Raw genomic sequence first — 21,950 nt, forward strand, 5'->3', positions numbered from 1 at the left:
TCCTTTGTTGTGTGAAAAACGATTATGGTTGTTCTGTGTCTTTTTGCTGCTCATAAAAGACCAACAGAGTGGTGAGTCTTTTTCTACTGTTGGTGATGGCCGGATGTCAATTTTAGACTTGCTAACTGGTAGCTCTACAGTAAACAAGAGTAAATGACAGCTGGTGGACAGAGTTGTCAGAGTCTCCCTTCAAACTTTTATGCATATCATTTTGTTTTAAGCTTGTCACTTTAAAAGCTCAGAACGAGACCTCCAGGGTAAGTGTGAGGTAGCTCATCCTGTAAGTCTGTGAAGCTAATGTTAGCTTAAGCAGCTACAGTGCAGAGCTGTGAACATTTTCGTAAGGGGTCAATATCAAAACATTGCCAGAAGTAACAATTTAAATAAATATAATGCTACTCTTGAAGTGGAATTTTATTAAAAGGGAAAGTACACCACCAATGTAATATACTGATAAATGTGAGCTATAGCCTACTGTTCAGTTTTTCTTTAGGGCATTAGCCAAGTGTACTCAGAAGTTGACTTTTATCTGACTTACGGCAAGTCAGATAAACATGCTGGGAGGAACTTGATAGTAACTGTATCATTTTATCTGAATCAATTAATGTGGAAACAAGATAATATATTGTGTAAAACTATGAAAACCACAAATATAGGCCTGTAATAATAAAAAATAATTTCAAATTCAATTGCAAAAAGTGGCAAGTAGATGTTTTACTGAAACTGTTGAGCCCTAATCTAAGGTTAGCTCTCCATATTTAATATATTATCAGAACTCTTTCCCACTATAGACTCATAAAAGAAAATATGATTAAGTGATTTCAAACCTTGAGTTGTTAAAAATATTGAAAAATTGAAAATAGTGTTGAAAGTTAATATCCACTGTACAACCCACGTCCTTTCCTTATCTCTCTGTGTCAACTCTTCATCTCTTTAACATGCTGTAATAACATGCTGAAGGCATGTTGTCCATGACCAGATACTGTACCTGGGAGTGTGGAAAATGACAAGCACACACACAGGCACCATATATATGACTAAACGCTGACACAAGGTTTAGAATACTATAACACTGTCGGTATAGGAATAGACCTTGACACAAAAGCTGAACGAGGAGCAGAAAATTAGCAAACCTTTTCTTCTCCTCTGAACATGAACATATTTATATCCCCCCTCTATTTGTTCTCTCTGCAACCCTTTAAATTACAGCATCCTGGCTAAATGCCTCATAACTACACTGGAAAGAAAATTCACACAGAAGCTACACATACTTCCAAATATGGCAACTGGAACTTGTTTGCTTCTCTGTTAGCTTATTTTCTTCAGACAGGAGGTAAATGCTAGCTGTGCTGGTAACTGCTGTGTCAAATTTGAGCAATTTATATTAACTGTGCAATTGTAATTTCAAACTGATTGTATGCTGAAAGAAGAAAATTGTTTGCCAGACAGGGTCTTAAAAGGATAATTACTTTATTATGTAGTTTTGGCCAGCATTCTTATCCATAACACTATACTCCCCTTGTTGGGGTTTAAGCAAACTCTTATGTTAGCCAAATTACGTAAGGCAGAATTTAGATTTTTTTTAAACAGTAATAAGTCTGAGGCTGCAACAAATAATTTTTATTATTGATTAATCTGTCAATTATTTTCTAAAATAATCATCGGATCTGTATAATGTCAGAAAATGGTGACAAATATCCCATCCAATTTCCCAAAACCCAAGGTGACATCCTCAAATGTCTAGCTTTGTTGGACAGTCGCAACAGTTTGAAATCCACTGATATTCAGTTTGCAGCAGTAGGAGGACTGAGGAAACCAGGAAAAAGTTGGGACAAGGAAATTTGGCATTTTATTAAATCAATACTCAAAATGAGTGATGGTTATACCACATTTTTGCTGAATAATTTTCAGTTGATCAACTATACGACTAATAGTTGCAGCTTTAGATGAATGCAAGAACAGGAACACGTGGGAGTGACACTAAACTCCAAACCACATAGATGGACTTTGTTGTGGCAATGTCCCATATCTCAGCAATTACTTTGGTGAGTACAGTAATATTATAGTATAGTAATTATAACTGCTAAGAATGCTGGCCAAAACTATGAAAATAAGACTCAAGTTGTATTAAACTGAAACTATTCTTTTGTATATCTAATAAAATGTTTCCTTTAAAGTTAAAATGACTAAGTAACAGCTTTTGTGCTTTATTTCAGGTCCACAATGACTTTGTAAAAGCAGTTACTATTATCATATGTTGAGTATTAAGTTTTAAAATGATCACTGGCATTGTGATTTTGCAGAGAAGGGGCTGTAACCTCCGGTCTTACTCTTCCATATACAGCATCTCTCTTCCAGAAGGTCACTGTCTTTCCAAAGAGGTAGGACTATTTTGTTGGCAACACAAAGATTCTCAGCTGTCTTAATATTTTTCCCTCTCTTCATTTTGGCAATGCAGGAATGAGCCTCTGTCCATTAGAACAATGACATTCAGTCTTTTCTGGCAGTCCACAGGAAATGCATAGCAGCAGCAGCAGACAGGGCAAAGAGAGTGTTCAAGTGTTTCCAGTGTTATGCCACTTTGTTGCCTTGTTTCACTCATCTGCTCCCTCGCCCTTCATTGCTTGATTTTGAATTTCATGATCATTTATCCAACGAGTTATGCATCGATCCACTTATTCTTCCATCCACCCATCTGCTAATAACCTTCCTTATCTCTCTTTAGGGTGTGTGTTGTTGCAGCAGCATCTGATCAAGAGGCATGTCATGGTCAGGAGGCATCAAAGCTGGAAGACAAGAGGGAAACAGTGCAATTACTGCATGTGTTTATGTATGTATGTATGTATGTATATGTGTTTTTATATGTGTGTATGCAGATCCTGTGCTCAGCAGCATGCAGGGATCTGCCCTCTCCAGGAAAAGTTGGAGGCTGATTTATTCACCCATTAAGTACTGCTTTATCATTAAATATTAACTCAGCACCATCACTCACCCTGCGGCCAATGCATTAAAGCAGGGGTCACACCAGGGTGACCTCTCATAAAGACACACATATGCGAAGAGTCTTGTCCTTTACTGCCATGGATGTATTAAGACAACTGGATATGGCGCTGCCACTCAGCCTTGCTGCCAAGTTTTTATTTATAGATTATTTTTTGGGCTTTTTTGCCAGTGGCAGACAGGAAACAAGGGGAGAGATAGGTATGACCAATGGTGATTCTAGGGGGTGGCCTGGGGTGACCACAGCCCCCCCCTGAAATTTCACTGGCCATCCAAGTGGACACCACACATCTGATAGGTTGTTGGTCAAGTTCATCAACACAATAAGGCAGGACAAACGCAATCAATGATGACAGATGATCAGCTGATATAGGGACAGTTTACCATTTCTTTCTGTATACTATAGTAATGGTATGACTGAGGCAGTTAGAGCTGATCTCTAGTCAGCAGACTTTTGACCGTGACTCAGAAAAAAGCAGGTCTCAAAATTGGAAGTACGTGCTGGCCATCAGGACTCAGGACTCTGGTCACAGTGACCATAAGCTGAGCTAACGGTTTCCATTAATCTATTTTTATGTGCATTTTGAAGTATCGCATTAAAAAAGGCTTTATGGAAACACCAACATTCGAAAAAACTTCCTCAATTTTGCAAGAAAATTTTTATGCTTGCTTGAGGTGGATTGTGGAAATGTCAAAAGAGTTTATGCACAAAATAGGTAATGGAAATGCATTTGTTGAATAAATAATGACATAGCGAACATTTAACTCGCATGACTGATCAGCTGTTTCCGCTCTTAGCATCTTCCGGCATCTCCAGATAGCATGAAGCATAGCCAATACTAGCTGACATGAAAGAACAATTACTTGCCCAATTGAAACAAATTCCTGCTCTCCATTTTTCTCTCATCAAGGCAATATAAGAATTTGTTTTGTTTCCAGTTGGCAACCACTACTTCTACGCTGATTACTGGCGGATTATTTAAGCCTATACCGCCATCTTCTGATGAAACTATCCGTTGCATAGCTTAGATTATTTGCAACAGCTTAAAATTCTCTTGTGAATCTAATGGAAACACGGCTAATGATATGAATAATAGCTGACAACCGTTTTAAATATGTTTCGGTAAAATAAGTTTAATGAGACTTTTATGGTGACAACATAGAGTAAACTCCAGTAAGTGTTGTGGACGTTGGTTTGGGGTTGCACACAATGTGAATTTGAATGTACATGTGGGGCCAGGATGTGTGTATACGCTGGAAGCATTAGCGTTTTGTGCTAGTGATTAGCATTAGCGATTAGCATATGTAATTCACAGACTAATGTGTGTTAATAGATAGCATTAACAGCCATTTTGAGACAACAAAGCCTGTGAAATGTTTAGTTTATCTACACCCACCACAGTAAGTTTGTTCAGTTTAGTTTAATAGCATTTCACTGTGTCATGTAGATAACGTTATCTGTAGGGGTGTGCCTGAATACAAATACGTTATTCGGCAAAGCACAAATAGTGGGTTTTTTACGAACATTTATTTCATACAAATATTTTAAAAATTATTTGTTTTTGGGAAGAAAAAAAAAAGGTAATACCAGCGTGCAGGTCGGTTACATTGCTATCTCAGTCTCTCTCCTCTGTTCCGCTGTTACGTCTATCAGCAGGTCTCAACTAGGGGGGCCACATCCACCTGCTACTTTACAAACATTTCCTTATTTGGACAACATTTCAAGAGTTGGGGGTGTTCCCCAGAGATGAATCTGAGCTACTGACACAAGCGAAGTGCTCTCAAGGGACTCTCCATAACCTGTTGTTCCATTTCTCCTTTCCACACAGTTAGGTTGTAAAAAATAGATAATAAATAAAAACTGCAAAACAAGAATCTTCTTTGAAGTTCTTCTCTATGCATTACACACTGTGCTGTCTCTGTGTTATGAGTGTATAAATAAGTATAAATAACCACTGCTTCCCAGAGACTATCTATCTGTGCATTGGTAAGCAATGTGATGCACTGAACATCTGTATTTACACATTTTGATCACCTGCCCTTCATTAAGGTGCGCTACGCCATGGCCACTCCACACTAGCTCTGTCCCATCTTGGCCACCCCAGTCACTATGTCCTGGATACATCACTGGGTATGACGTGCAACACAGGTCCCTGGCTGGAATCAAACCAGGGACATTGTGCTTAAGTGGCATGTGCAGCAACCATTCAGCTACCGGGGTGCTCCAGCCTTGCTGCCAATTTTTCCCAGTGGCTACTTTTGAGCATTGCAGTGAAAAATCCCCTGCGGCCTTAAAAGCATTTCTCCATACACCACCATTATAAAAGAGATGTCTGTCTCAATGTAAAGTATATGGGCCAAGCAGGAATTGTGGGTGGGCAAGAAAAACACACCTGTGCTATTCAGTGGGCTGCACAGTGCAGAAGTAAACCTGGAAATTCAAAAAGAAAATTGGCTTATGCATAATTAGAGTGAATAGCCACCTTTGGGCCTGTTATCGTTCCTATAATACATCCAATTTACTGCAAGCTACCTTCACCAGGTGTGCCCCATCTTGCCCCAAAAATTGCTCCATGTGTCCATAGCAACCACTGAGGCCATAATCTCAGTATTGTATCTGGGGAATTTGGAGGAGTTAAAAACCTTAGGATGAGTTTATATTCTAATACTAATGCACATAAATTACACACATTTAATTTTTTAAGGCTGTTTCTAATTAGTTTTTAGAGTCAATATTCCTGTCTGCATCACTTCACCAGAATTATATTCTTGTCATTGTGGAAATAGCTTTAAGACAGCATTTAGACCAACATGTAGAGAGGTACATTTTATAGAAAATATATTTTACATATTCTGTGCTCTCCTACAGCCAGCCATGCTAGCAGCTCTATGAAGCTGCACTTAGCACATTGGTGCACTGAGCTAAATGCTAACATCAGCATGCAAACATGCTCACAGTAACAATCTTGCAGATGTTTAATGTAATTAAATATAGTGTTAGCATGCTGTTAAGGCTGATGGGGAAGTCATTACTTTTGCAGGAATTAATCATAAATCAAAGTATTGGACAAATTGAAATTTGACTGATGATGGCGCTAGATGAAAAGTCAGTAGCTCATCAAAGTTGTTACAATTCATCCTGAAGGGAACATGAATGTGTGTAGTTAAGTGAGAGACTCATTTCAGTTGTTGAGACATGTCACTAAAAAACAAAAATGTCAACTTCATGGTGGCACTAGGAAAAAATTAAGGAGATCACCAAAGGATGAACCAATGAAACTACAAAGCAGTCCATTCTTGAGATCTGGACCAACCAACCAACAGACTGACATTGCCATCAATAGAGCTCCGCCATTAGCATGCCTAAAATTCTGTACTTAAAAAAAGTAGAAATTTAGGTTTTAGATTTTTTGGTTTCATAATTGTGCAATAAAACAAACATCCACATAGTAAAACTGCATTGCTAACATCGTATTGTAGCTTTCCAGTCTGTCAGCTGTAGTGCTGAGAGAAAAAGAAGCATTTCTGACAGTTCCCCACAGACCATATCTTTCCTCTTCCTTTTAATAATAAAAATATTAACAGTGCATTTAATAATCACTTTGAGATTATTTTGTACTGCAAAAAGGAAAATTAACTGTGATTTCAATTTGACTTAAACCATTAAATGGATATAGAAAATGCAATGTGTGTTTTTGGTAGATAGTGACAATGTGGCAAAGTGCTGGAGGTATTGGGGCTTGTGACCACTATCTCTAAAATCCTGGCGACAGCCCAGTCATGTGTTTATTGTAACATTAAAGAGATAGTGTGTGCACATCCCATACCATATTTTTAGGTCAGGTGCAGGACAACAAATGAAATGAAGGAAAGAAAGTGTCTGCACACTGGATTGTAGCTCCCAGTCTTTTTATTACTGACTGAAAAAGGCGACATTTCGATCCCACTGGGTCTTCATCACTTGCCTGATGAACATTAATCATAAATTAAAGCTGCACTACTCATTTTTTTATTACAGCAAAGGAGCACTCCACCACACAAAGGTCAATTTATTAGTCATGGTTTTCCATCATGCTACATGCAGATTTCCCACATCTCCCGCAATTCAGGTAGCATACTGTTAGATAAAGGATTATTTAAACTCTTTTCAGCATTAATGTCCATAAATAATAAATAAAATAATCATTTCAAATAGAAAATGCAAATACTGTACCTCAAAAGGATAGGCTACACATAATTTCAATTCAAATTCCTACAGGTAAAAGCAGTGGAAAATCTGGATGAAAAAACCTGTAAGCTTTTAACAAGTCCTGTTTGACATTCTACTGGCTAAAATACCTTAACCTGAGTCATCAGCTTGGAACTGGTTTCAAAGGGACAGATTATTATTGCATTTAATAAACATGACCTCACTTTCAGAAACAACTGTTTAATTAAATACAGAACTTTGCTGATTAAAACACGATATTAACACTTTTATCAAACTCCAAAATGGGCTGATTACATTATCATAATAGTAACAAAACATAATAGTGCAGGATGCACACACTGTGTGTTAGGAGTCACACATGCACATGCACTGGCGTCTGCATGGCTGAGCTGTACTAATCACACACAGACGCGCATACATACACACATGTGGGACTATTAGTAAATAATTACATGAGTGTATGTACGTGCGTCTTGTTGTCCGTGACTCATTCCACCCCCCACAGTGTGTGTGTGTGTGTGTGTGTGTGTGTGTGTGTGTGTGTGTGTATGCATGTGACTCACCTGTCCCAAAGCTTTACACTCCTACAGGAGTTGGTGCAGCAACCAGCAGATATCAGAGCTGCAAAAGATATCAATAGAAATAGTCAATGATCCGATCGATGGCACCACTCATAGCCATGTATGTGCGTGTGTGTACATGCATGTGTGAGAAAGTATTTGTATGTGACTTTCAACCACTAGCTGGTGGCTAGGCAGTCTTTTAATGAGCCAGATTTCTGCTAGTTATTCCAAACCAACACACACACACACACACAGTGTAACACCTCACTCTGAACTGCTTCTGACTCTTTTCCTGTCAATCCCCCTTGATTCCTGTCATGGATGGGCAGGCACTGGCTCCACTTCCTGTTACTCATCATCCTCCCCTCTGCTTTCTTTTTGGGACAGTTACCATTGATATGTCAGTCTGCCTGAACTAGTTCCAGCTGCAAACATAAAATCTTATGCATTAGTGAAAGAGAGGAGCTTCACTGTCAGCTACAGACATTGATAGGCTTCATCTATGCTGTATATATATATATACACTCTTAGGACAACTCTTGTATGCTGACAAGAAAAAGTGGCTGCTGGTTTTCCCTCTGTTCTGTGACCATTTCTGTATTTCAGCAGCACACCTCCAGCTGACTGACGTGGCAGTCGGTAAGAAACATAGCCAGTCACGCCAAATACTGTCACTGTCTACCACACACATAATTACACTGATTTATGAAAAGAGAAGCTGTAATCTTAATTGCTGGAGAATTCTGCTCTGCGTCACTGCCAGCAGCTCTTTTGTTGAAGCAGAAGAGGAACAGCGTCTGAGACGAGGATGTCGGCTCGGTTTGATCAGGTAAGATTACGTTGACATTATCAAACTGCTCGGCAATCTACACATCACATAAACATTTCTTAATTTAATTTATACATCGGACCAAGTTGTGATATTACTCAGTTGGTGCTCATAACAAACATCGGGCGTGTCAAGGTACAGTATAGGGGTGAGCCAAGAACTCAGATTTTGCAATAAATGTTTTTTGGGGCAAAAGGAGGCTATTGGTCGAGTGTTGAGGATTAATATCTGAAATCAGAAAAACAAGCTCCAAGTGTGACAACAGCCCGAGGAAGAAGCCAAGGACAGTCTGATGACATGTTTTAATATCACAGAGATGAAGATCAACTCAAAGCACGCTTTCTCTCTCTCTTTCTCTCTCTCAGTGACACACAGGATACACATTGCTCTGTTAGACCATCAACTTGAAAACACATCCACAAAAAATCCACAATGAAAATCAGATTGTAGTACAGTCATCAGCTGATCAGCTGATCCATGCATAGTAGTAGCCTAAATTGGATCAGAGCTCAGTACTGATTAATATCACATTATGATAAATGGAAAAAAAACAGCTGTTTAACAAATTTAAAAAGCCTCACTTTGTCTTTATGTAAGAGGAGCAGATAACAAAAAGTACAAACACTCTCCAAAACATCATCAGTATCAAATCTATCATTTAACAAAACCTCCAAATCTTCACAACAGTCCAGACAGAAAACAACCTCCTAATTTTCACCTAATGGATTCAAATTCAGCAACTGTTAAAACTTCTGCCTAAAGTATTTTACTATGGAATCATCATTAAAAACACTGTGGCGACCTGCAGTCTTTAAACTTTTAAAATTTTAAACTTCGCCACCCTTAAATCCACATGTAGGTGAGCAAAATATCCAAAACTTCACAGAGAAAAGTCTGCAAAGAATAGAACTGCCTATCTTCATCAGGTGGCTGAAAATTTGGCGACTGTCAGACTACCTACCTACCGTACCGTCTACCTACAGTATTGTACAGTTATATTTACAGACTAATCATCCAAAACACAGCCGTGAGCCTCTTGTGTTTCACCTGTCTGGGTCGTAAGTGTGGGGGCGGTGCAGCTGTAGTACAGTGAGACTGTGATCAAATTACTGCTCTTCTAGGGAGTTGACGTATGTCCGCAATGGGAAAATAGGACAGTGCTGCATCCTGACACGTCAATTCGCTGTGCAGGCTTACATAGAAAACAATGGATGCGTGTGTTTTGACGCACATCATAAATGTGTTACCCTTGAATGACAGCATCAGCTCGCTGGTGGATGCAACTTTGAGAGCAAAAATCTTCAGCACTCCACCGGAGAAAAAAAAACAGCACCGATACTGCTGAGAAACACTAAAGCACATAAAGAAATACTGTTTAACAACTGAGACTCTTGTTTTTTTTGTGTGTGCCTTACAGAGGAGCAGGCTTGATGATGAGTTGGATTTTTGGGGCTAAACAAGTGATGAAGACCATGTAAAATGCTAGAAAGTGCTCTGTCTTTCTCCGTCTCTGTCTATTTTGTATTCATATTAGTGGCTTTATCCACCATCTTGGTTTTAATCTATTACATCACTATGATATTATAGTGTCCAAATCAAAATGCTCTCCAGATAACAGGGGGCAGATCTGTCTGCTGCATATTCGCCCTGCAGCAGTCAAAGCTGGACAGTGTAGGTGGTATATTCATAACACACACACACACACACACATCAAGTTTACCACATCCAGCATAAACGGGAGAACACACACATTGCTGCAGCATTATTGGCTGCTTCCGCCAGCTTACCACGGTGACACAGTACAACTTGATGTGAGCATGTGGCAGAGCAGCTGTGAAGAGGAAGAGAAGCTGACCACTGACTGTGATCATTTATCAACCCTCAAACACACTTCAACCCGTCTGTGTGTGTGTGTGTGCGTGTGTGTTTGAAGGTGGTGAATATTCTAATTAAAGCCAAACACAGACATTTCTTTGGATCAACCAGTGCTACTCCACCTCTCTCTCTCTCTCTCTCTCTCTCTCTCTCTCTCATACACTCATACTGCCCTCGTTCTCATGTTGACCTGCTTACGCCTCTGGTTGTGTCCCAGTGGTCCAGGCTGTCAGAGAAACACACACACAAACACACACACACACACACACAGAGGGAAGGACAGGCCTCTGGGCTGGTTCACAGCTGTGTGCTCTGCTTCGCTTCAATGCACCTCACTGTGTGTGTCAGAGAGAATGATGGACGGAGGAAAGGAGGGATATGAAGAGTATGTCAGGAAGAAAGAGAGAAGAATAGTCAGTGTGTGTGTGTGTGTGTTATTTTCCAGCATTTTATTCTGCAATTTTGTTTTTGTTTTTTATTGAAGAAAGCCGGAATAGAAAGAACAGAAATGAAGGATCTCTTTGAACGAGAGAACTGGCCGTCAGTCCACCATCAAAGGGCGCGCACACACACACACACACACATAATTGGTGTTGGTACAGAGCAGCTGCTTTTCAGAATTTAAACAAAGTCTAATTTCTGTGGTGCACAATCAGAACCACCCACGCTGCTGCTACACACAAACATACACACACACAGAGACAAGGTGAATATGCTGCATTTATTTGAATACATAACACATAAAGCAGGCTTGGAGCCGACACCTGGACGCTTGTGTTTCGGTGTGTGCACAGTTCTACAAAGGAGTTTTAAATACATGTGTGTGTGGTGTTTGCATGTGTATGTGTGGGTGTGGTGGTCAGTGTACTAGAATATAAGCTCCATTAATATGCAAAATGTTCCTGTGTTGAAATAATAGGGAGAAAAAAAATGGCTTCAAAGCTGACTGGAGATGAATTGCCAGGGAAGCAGCTGTTGGCCTAGTTAGCAGGCCTGTCCTTAACACAGGACCTCTGATCACACACACACACGCACACACACACACACACACACAGCCTTATATTACACAAGCTTGTGCATGCTCACACATGTTTACACAAATAGCCCATACTTGCACACACCAACACAAGCTGCCAGCTTCAGCCTAACTTTGCCAGAGACCTTCCCTGACCTCCCGGACTGTCTCAAATCGTGTGTGTGTTATTATGCATGTATGCATGCTTTCATTTGTTCATCTGGGCCCATGTGTGTGTGTGTGTGTGTGTGTGTGTGTGTGTGTGTGTGTGTCCCTGATCTTGCTGTACTATACCATCCTATAATCCACCAGGCCCTCTGGTCAAGACTTAATGACTTTCCTGCCAAATATTCTAAGGCTCCACCACCTTCTGGACCTACTTCCTCATAAGAATGGAGGCCCCACATTACATATCATATACAGTAAACCTACAGCAGACAACATCTTTATGTGAAAATTCACCAGTTCTATCAGCCAACATCATGAAGTGAATGCTGTAAAAAGAGAGAAGAGTCCTATTTCACCTAATTGAGATGCAGTGGATTCATTCTGTTTGGCCTAATTAATTCTGGTGTTAAGTATGGTTACTGCTGGGAAATGTATTCCATCCACAGGAAATGACAAATTATATTTTACATGCAAAATACAAAAGCAAATTAACATCAGTGAGCTACATCTGGATGGCTGAACTATGTCCCATCACTTGATGTCATTTCTGGCTAATAAAGTCCTTGGATAGCTATTTACACTTTAATAGCTTGGCGGCAACTCCAAGACCAGTCGGTCTATCTTAAAAACAAATCTGGATTCTCACATCATTTATATGGTCCTTAATTATACATCAGTGTTTGTAATAACAAAACTGAAAGCCAAATCAAGATAACACTTTGACTGTTGATGATGAATCAGTCAGATGAATGATGAATCAGCATTTTGTTTCCTAATAACTGAGTTGTTGTGTAGTGTTAGTGCCTGTATTCAAGGATCTGTAAGTCCTTTTATAGCAGGGTTTAATCTTCTGCTTTCACTTCTGTTTGTCAGGATGTCCTTTAGTTTGGATAACAGACTGTGCCTCTAAAAATATTTACAGAACAGTACATCTAAACACAGGAGGAAGTCAGACCTTACTTGTTCTGCCTCCTGGTTCAAATGTATTCATGTCCCTCCATCACCTGACACCTGGGCCGCCTCTGTGTGTTTCTCTTTCCTCCTTAAACTGCTTCTTTAAAACTTTCTCCTTTTTTTTCTTTCAACACCATTAACATGACATCCTGCAGTTCTTCCTCACTTCTGTCTCCTCTCTCCTGATTCCTTCACTCACTCTGGAAAAAAGTCTGACAGAGCATGAAGCAGAACTTTAACTTGTATGGTGTTAATTACAGTAATAGTGGACAAACGACACACAGTGGGAATACATCAGCAGTCAAGTTATCCAAACTATCAAGCTACAGTAACATTAATGTAATGTAAAGCAGCAGCAGCAGCAGATAAACTGGATGGTTAAAATAACACGTCAATTTAACAAAGCATGGAGGGTTCGTTTATTTTAAACACCCACGTAGCAGGAGCTGGTGGTGGTTTGTTGGTCCTTGTTAACAGTAACAGCCGTATCTGGGTCTCAAACAAGCATACAAACAAAACAAAATGAGCGTCCCAGAAGCTACAACAGTAACTGCAGTAGGAAGCCGGTCTGAGCGAACAGCTGTAAAGTGATGAAAGTCTGCGTTACACAAGTTACACTATTTCTGAATTTGAGAGATGGCTAAATGGCATCACACACACGCTTACGTGTAAAATTTTATTATAGGCTACACTCAAAACATTCACGGCTGAAGCCCCAGCAAAATTACCTGGTGACACTGATGTGTATAACCTGTTTTTCTGAGTAACCTGGTTACTTAAGTACATGTAAACGCACTGATTGTCCTCATGCCCTCAAAAATCTGTGTCTTATCAAGGGCAAAAGATGTGACAAACATTTATTTTTTTAGCTTATGCCAAATGTGTCAAATGTACTTGCTGAATAAACAAAAATACAATAAAATACATAGTGAATATGCCTACTTGAACTTTTAAAGTGTGTTCAGGATGAATGTGAAGCAAGTTTTGGAGGCGGTGCAATCACATATACTGTCAATAAAAGCATGCAAGTGGAAGTAAACCGGCACACAATCGCTCTGGGCAATGTGAATTTAGGAAAACTTGTGTCCAACTCATGAATGTACAGTCAAGAAGAGAGTTCTGAGGACGTCAGAGAGCAGTACTCTGCTAGCTAAGAGCTAAAAGTGTTGTCTGTAGGCTGCAGTCTATATATTAGTTGTTTGTTGCAAATAAACACAGACTGCAAGCAAGGTTAAAATATGCTTTACATTCAATCTGAACTCTATTGTCTGTGTGGCCCCGCCTGTCCACCTGGATGGAACAGCTGGTCAGGTCTAGCTGCCCCTTGACATCTTCAGAAAAACAATTTTCACAGCAGATGCATCAAAGTGTTTTGACGTATCACTAAGGGCTGCCTGTTCTTCTGGGTGCAATTAAGTTAGACATGCATTAAATTCACTTTTTTTTTAAGGGGATCTACTGGTACCGTAGTGAGCGTCCTTAACCACAGTGAAATACAGTACAAAGAATGAGCAGGTAGGGTAATGAGCATACCATACCATACAGAGACATCCTGCTGTAATCTTCGTTGCTGCAAATGTTCGCTCTGATATTTCAGATCTGATTCAGGCTCAAACATGTACGGATGGATTTGAGAAGTTGACATTTGGACTAAACAAAGAGAAAAAGTGAAACTTCTACTATAGTTTGTTTACGTAGCCTCCAGAGCCGAAGGAAGCTTCCTGAAGCTGGCCAATCAGAACAGAGTGAGCTCATCGGGAGGGGGGCCTTAAAGAGACATGCTAAACGGCCTGTTTCAGATAGAGGCTTAACTGAGGGGCTGCATAAAGGGCCAGTATAAGATAAATAAGGATTTTTTTGAACTGTGAATCATGCAAAGCTATTCTAGTGGAGTCCCACAATAAAATATAGTGCTGAAAATGAGCATAATAGGTCCCCTTTAAGAAAGAGTGGCTATAATACTAGCAGGTTGAACTGGTTCAAACCAAACATCACTGCTGTATGAACCTTCACACAAAGTTGCTGACATATGCATTAAAAGGTACATTTTATGCTGGAGTTTGAGAAAATGCATTGTAGTGAATACTGGAGTCCACAGAGGATACTGTGCATCAGCTCCACTCTCACTTTCCCTTATTAATCTGTCTTTTCCTGAATGTAAACTGCTCCTGACAAACTGCTCGCCTGTATCTCACTTCTCTTTATGTGGTAATTACTAATAGGCTTGCTTGGATTAAGTTACACAGAGGTAAGAAAGTACCAGTGGAGCATAAACCACTGTATACCACACACACACCCAGTGAGCCTGTAGCAGGAAATTAGAGTGTTGTTCAGCCATGAGCATACCCCCACATAATGCATTCACTACATCGCTCTCTCTCACTCAATCTGCATTGATGCTACTGTCAAATTAATTGTCCCTAGGTAATATTCCCCTCCATTAGCAACAAAGCAACTGTGTTTCTGCAGGGTTTTCACAGACACACACATACACACATCCATACATACACACATGCGCAGTACAGCAGGCTGGATAGAACAGGATAGTGACAATTAATCAGGTGTAAATTTACTAAAAATAAATTGGTATCGGTAAGTGCCTAATAGCAAATGCACCTAACTATCTACTGTAATGATGGGCTTTTAGAGATGATGGTATGAATGTTACTCTCTTCAGTGCTCTTCCACTGTATTGATTTGTCAGCGTATTTCATCCCTGCAAGCGATTGCAGTGATTCCATTGAAATGAACTGATTCTGTGAAAATGTGCTGTTTTAAGTGTTGGCGTGGCCAGGCCCTATGACTGGGTTTAGGGTTTAAGATTAAAATTAAAGATTTAAAGCTGTACTCTATTTTTAGCTTTGGGGCATGACAACAAGCTGTAAATTTAACCTTATTGTCACCTTATGAAGTCGATATGGCTAATGTGTTAGCAAACACTTGCCTATTTACACATCCAGCAGACATGTAGCAACATTAGCATTCATTTGGAGTTATGTTTCTTGCCACAAAGGCCAATATTCACTGTCCTTCTAGCTCTGTTTTGGTGTCAACCAACTCTTGAACACTCCACTATGTTGCTAACTTTGTACAGTGGGTTTATCAGAGCTTTTTTTCTGAAAGCAGCTGGAAATTAGGTAAATAAGAGTGCTGAGACTGAACCAAAACAGTGAAGTTGTGGCCATCAACTTTGAACCAAAACAAAGCTGAAAGACATTAAAACACTCAGTAGAGTTGAGGGGAACTGTGGTTTCCTCACTTCAAATCAACCCCTTTCACATTACACATAGTTTGATCCATTGATAACATAAAAATGTTGATTGGTGCAGCTTCAGTTGTACAGTGGTTATGTTTGGGTATCTCGTTGAAAGTTGTTACATAGAGGTCAAGGTTTAGTGGACCTCAGTAAGGTTATGCATATGGGAGGGACTTCTATCTCTGCCTGTAACTAAATAGGGACTCATAAGAACCAAGCAGCAACTACCATGGGTTGAGGCTGAAGCTGATGCAGAAGTACTTTAAAGTGCAATGCCACTGACGGCCGCTAGATGCTGGCTCCAAAAAAATCCCTGCCTCCCATTCAAAAAGCATCAGCTTCTCTCTAGAAATACTATGTCAAATCATTTTTTCCAACGACTCATTATGGTCTCAATCGTCTAACAGACAACATCACATAACCCCATTTCTGGCATCCCTCCGCTGGTTGTCAGTTCATTTTACAACTGATTTTAGAATTTCAATTACCACTTTTAAAGCTATTCATGGGCTGGCCCTTTCATACACTGCAGACCTGCTGACTCTTTATGAGCCAGTGCACAGCCTCACATCCTCTGGCAGGTCTTTACTTACCATTCCAAAATCCTGATTTATAACAAATCCTGACCAGGCCTCGGTCAGGGCTCCAAAATTATGGAATACCCTGCCAGAGGATCTGATGCTTGCAGACTCAGTACACACAAAAGTGATATATAAATAAAGATTATTATTATTATTATTATTATTATCATTATTATTATGATTATTATTATTATTATTATTATTATTAAATTCAGACCCTCTAATAAGTGTTCTGGTGGTCACTCTGGAAATTATTGCTTTCATTCATAAGATTTGAAGACTTATAGTAGCTTTGATGTCTGCTGTGTGGACGTTGATTGACAGCTGTGATTGATATTTTGCTCTGGGACTCGCACTGAGCCTGACTGTTGTCACAATATTTCTCTAAGTTTAATGTTGATTACGATACCTGTCCTGTTAGTACAGTTTAGCTTAATTAGCTAATGTTAGCCAAAGTGTACACCCCTCGGTGTTCCCACTAAGCTAGCGGTAGCTTGGGTCGGAGATAGCAGGTCGTGTTTCCAGAGCGTGAAAGGCAACACCCTGCACTCCTTACTTGGAATTTCCTGGCTCCGAAGGGAAAAGATGGCACCGACCATAAGCTGCAACTCTGGCCTTCAAACTGGCTCCAATTAAACCAACAGGTGACATCACACTTTACTATAGTCTATGGTAAGAACACGTGCTTGACAGCAGCTGACTTTGCAGTTGCCTAGCAACATCAAAAGAACACTTCCAGTGTCACCTTGTGTGATGGGCCCTTAACGTGTTACAGTAACACACTAAGCCCAGTTTAGAAATATTTCTTGTTATGTATATCCCAATGGTTGTATCTGCCTTTTGACAAGAAAAACTATAATTATGTATCTGTGTGTTAAACAGGCGTCATATGATCTTGAATGCAGCACATTCAGCCATGCTCAACTGCGCTGTACCAACACACCTACAGAAGGAAAGCTGACTGACAGTGATAACAGGAAGTGAAAGGTGTACTGAAGCCTCCCCCGCACACATCCTTGTTTCACAGCTTTGCCACTTTAGCCAGGCTCCAATCACAGCCTTAAAAATATCCTGACGCTATGCAGTGTTTGAAACCCAAGGGAATAAACTACACTCACACACTTACTGTTCACAAACACTCAGATGCATTTACTCAATCTCTGCCCGTCACTCATACACACAGATACGCACTCTGTTTGTGCTCCATCTCTGAGGGAGCTGCAGGCTGTACAGGGAGCAGATGCAGGTGTGTTTAACCCGTTGATGTCGAGGGAAAGAATGTTACATCATGTTCCAGTACAGTAGGGCTCAGGAACACACCACAGGCCATGTCATCTAGACAACATAATACTGAGAATCTACAACCAGTTTCTGTCATCAGCTAATTTGAATGATTAGTGTCTAAAATAGACTGTGTCATATAGAGTAGCAGGAAATTGACCCAAACACCAGACAGCAAGTCAAGCTATACTGAAGAGACTTCTTTTTTGAAGAATCACAAGCAAAAACACAAAGCTGGCTGACCGGAACAAAACAGAATGCTTAACGAGACTTGAACAGAGTAGACATAGAACAAAACAGACCAAAGGATCCTACAAAGACTGACTCCAAACGAAGACTTAAATACTAACTGAACTAATAAGGGAATGGGGAACAGGTGACTAGACACAAGGGCAGGCTGGGAGTGATTGGCTGGGAAAGACACTGGAAGCAAGGCAGGGCTAATGAGGATAATGCAAGGCAGGTGTGAAGGGACAGCAGATTGGGGAAGAACACAGGGCAACCAGAAAACCAAAAACACAATAAGCACAGTCCAACCAATAAAGGCAACTCAAATGACACCATGTCAGAAAATCCCTCAAAAAGGCAAACTCAAAACAAGCCCTCTCTCACACAGTCCAATCTTCACAAAACAGAAAATGTCTGCGGGCATCTGGTGGATAATGGCAACCAAGGAAAACAAAGATAGACTCACAATCTCTAGAGTCAATGACAGAACCATGACACTTTGGAATTAAAAAGAAAATCCAAAAGACTTGTCCTAATTATATGCACAGTACTGCTTTCAATGATAGCAGTATGCTGTCGTAAATGACTCATTTACAAAGTGTTGCAATGGGGGCAAATGTCAAAAAGGGAGAATTAAATGGAAACAAACAGAAATATGAGTATTATACAAGAATGCTGCCATCCTTATGAAAACATCCACTTCTGAGATGAAAAAAATAGACCGGGACAAAGGGCTCCATTATGCAAAGCCATGTGTGCTACAAATAAACAGATGCCTACCAGTCAATGTGATCCCTGGCCCTGTTTTCCTTTGCTGAGCTCCATTATCTGGGGGTCATATTTAATCACTTTAAGTTGCACCCAAGCTTCAGAGTGTTCACTTGTCAAACAAATGTGGGAAGGGCTGAGCATGTTCTTCATGTGCGAGAATATCTGCTCGCAGAGATATGTTGATCCGAAGACTGTCAGCAAATCTAATGCAATGTTCCTGACAGCTAAACTTCTCTAACTACAACACCCCCAAGCATGAACATGCCAATGTTTTAACCTGCAGAGACCACAGCTGTCCTTTTTTCAAAGAGCTACCACAGTGATGACTAGACAAGCTCATTGCAGAACTGACTCATTGAGCCTAAAGTTTGCCAGTTTTTAGTCTACAATCAATTCTTTGGGAACTGCACTAACCTGGAAAAAACATAACTAGTTTACAGTATTCCATTTAGTATTCAGTGTAACTTCATATTCCATGTTTATTATTGTTACTCCGTATTTCACAGCATTCAGTTTAACTCAGTATTCAATGTTTCACAGTTTTTAGTATTTCAGTGTTTAATATTTCAGTACTTTCTGAATTCAATCTAACTCTGTTTTACTTCACTGAAGGAGAAAACACACACAGGCTCTTCAGTTTCATCCACATTCACTTTCAGACAGCACGTCTTCGGCTGAACGTATTCGCTATATTGCGTCACCTGACCTGAATACTGTGTACTGATTCGCTGAATGGATTGAATAAACAAACTGAATTTGTTTAGTAAATTATGCAATGTGATTATGTCATAATTTCTCTTGTGTTGGCGCTGACGACCATGGCACGTTAGGATGATGGTCACCAAAAGCTTTCAGCATCATTCTCAGGGAAAGATACATATCCACAGCAAATTTCAAGGAAATCCAGCCATTAGTTTTAGAGATACCTTGTCATAAACTTGTTGTTCATTAGAGGGAAATTTTGGACTGATGGTTGTGCTAGATTAAAGGTCACAGGGGACAAAAAAATGATTAGAAATCTTCCTGTATAATCTGAGGTTTATAGCTTTAAATTAAATTGCATTGCAAATACTGTTTGTACAACTACTATACGTGCTTTATTCAGCTGTATGTCATTTATCTGTGTATTTCTCCATGAACAAAACCTATGGCTCAGGAGGTAGAGAGGTTTGTCCACTCATCAGAAGATCGGCAGTTCAATTCCTCCAGTCCACATCTCAAAGTGTCTTTGGACAAGATAGCGAACCCCAAACTGCTCCCGATGACTGTGCCATTGTTGTGTGAGCATGTGTGTGAATGATTAGATCCTTCTGATGAGCAGGTTGGCAGCCCCTGCCATCAGTGTATGAATGTGTGTGTGAATGGGTGAACAAGGCTTGTAGTGTAAAAGCGTTTTGAGTGGTTGGAAGACTAGAAAGGTGCTATATAAATGCAGTCCATTTACCATTTACTCACAGTGATCCTGAAAGACGCAGTGACCTTCATCTTGGCACATAGTTGTTATGACACATCACCAAGGTAAATACTCACTGCTCTTCTACACACAGCCTGCGTCAGCCTGTCAACATGCGTCACACACATTGTTAGTTGTCCTGCAGTCCTCTATTCTGTTAGATCCAATCCAAAGGTCTCAGTGGTTGAGTTGGAGGATGACATATTCTGTCTCTGTTGGTGTAAAACAACGAAGCCACACACACATACACCACCATATTGACACACTCACACAACAAATTAAATTTTTTATTTTCATTTTTTTTCAAACACACACGCAGACAGTTGTCACTAGCTGGGAGAACAGATTGTGGGGGCTTAGCTGGCATTGGCATTCCAACCCCCCCACATGGCATCCAAACTAGGATAAGAGCCAGTGAACTCTCCCTCTGTTCTGCCCTGCTGGACCTTCATCCTAACAGACCACTGCTGGATGAGACACACACACGCCCACATGGTGGAGATGAGATGAGATCAGATGTAAGTTTAATGATGCCCGTGGGGAAATTTCATCATTACAGCAGCAGATTTTACGTAACTATGTTACTATGAAATCAACAAATTGAGACAAGATAGGAATGAATAAACAAAGGAAGAGAATTGGATACAGTTAGAAACCTAAAAATGGCTTCAGTATATCTTGCCTTCATCAGGGTAGTGTCTGAGGTTGTTTCCAGCCTCCTTATATAAGGGAATTTGCACTGAGGTTCACACTAGTCTGCACCTCACTGTGTGTGCCTTCTAGAGTTAGAAATGGAAGGCTTTTGATTTGAAATAAACAGAATAAAAAGCTTGCATACTGCAGGGCTGCAATTTGCTTTTCAGTTTTCAGTTTCTTTGACGGTAACTTAACTGGGTTTAAAAAAAAAACGGCAAAGTAGAAGCCAACAGAATTCATTAGTAAATGAAAACAGTTGTGTTAAAAAGAGAATGTGAGAGCAGCGGAGTAGTGAGCATGAGATGACTCTATTGTTGTACTGATGGACTGTGAAAATGTTCTTTATGCTGAATTTACCATGTGATCTGTTACTGTGTGTTCAGAATTGCTGTGCGATAGCAATCAAAGTCAATAGACAGAAGTGATTAGACACAAATGTGTCCAGGTGGCATGAATTGACGCAAATAAGCATCCACGCGAGTTGAAAATGTTTCAACTTGAGTGAAAATTTTGTGTGCATTCTGGGGCTTTACGAATCTGTTTCATAACTGTACAGAGATGAGAGGAAAAAGTAGAGACTGAAAGACGATGAAGAGGAGAGTTTTGGCGAGCTTTAAGTCCACTCTGAGAGGCTGAGATGTCACACAACCACACAGGCTCACTGCAACAGACGGTCGATGCGTCTGTTGCTAGCCTGCAGTTAATGTAAAGTTGGAACATCGGCTGTTTGGAGCGAATAAAAACACCAGGGGTCAAATATGTGCAAAAGTATTATTTAAGACTAAAGGCCTTTATACACTGGGGACATTTTTTTCATGTGATTAATTAAAACTGTTGTTTTTGTCATGAGTATTTGCACACAGAACACAAATATTATGCAACAAAAAAAGCAAAAAAAAATTTTTTCAGAGTGAGGTTGATTTTTCTGAGCTTTTGCACAGCGAATAAAGGCATCAACCAATCACAAAGCGTAATCTGCACAGACAGCTGTTTATTTTGAAGGCCCACGTAGGGTGTGGGGCTGGTCTGCCATAATGGCCAATGGAGGGTTCCAGAATCCATCCATGCAC

At 40.1% G+C, this 21,950-nt stretch overlaps 1 protein-coding gene across 4 annotated transcripts in view; it reads right to left on the minus strand.

Annotated features, from left to right (window-relative positions):
- Nucleotides 1–1,668: 1,668 nt before the first annotated feature.
- LOC121911866 (coiled-coil domain-containing protein 85C-like) overlaps nt 1,669–21,950 on the minus strand; it is a 41,308-nt gene continuing 21,026 nt past the window's right edge. Inside the window, exons 3-5 of one of the 4 annotated variants that reach the window (XR_006099964.1) lie at nt 8,037–8,198; nt 7,774–7,831; nt 2,762–2,786 (exon numbers count right to left, since the gene is read on the minus strand). Coding sequence is in view for 1 of the 4 variants with exons in the window: in XM_042433764.1 (XP_042289698.1) it covers nt 2,771–2,786; nt 7,774–7,831 (74 nt within the window). In the remaining 3 variants the exon portion in view is untranslated. Of the gene's footprint in view, nt 2,787–7,773; nt 7,832–8,036; nt 8,199–21,950 lie in introns of all 4 variants that reach the window. The other 3 variants (XR_006099965.1, XM_042433764.1, XR_006099966.1) reach the window with 3 other exon arrangements.

This window comes from Thunnus maccoyii, chromosome 14 (assembly GCF_910596095.1).
Source record: "Thunnus maccoyii chromosome 14, fThuMac1.1, whole genome shotgun sequence".
In the NCBI taxonomy this organism is placed as follows: Eukaryota; Metazoa; Chordata; class Actinopteri; order Scombriformes; family Scombridae; genus Thunnus; species Thunnus maccoyii.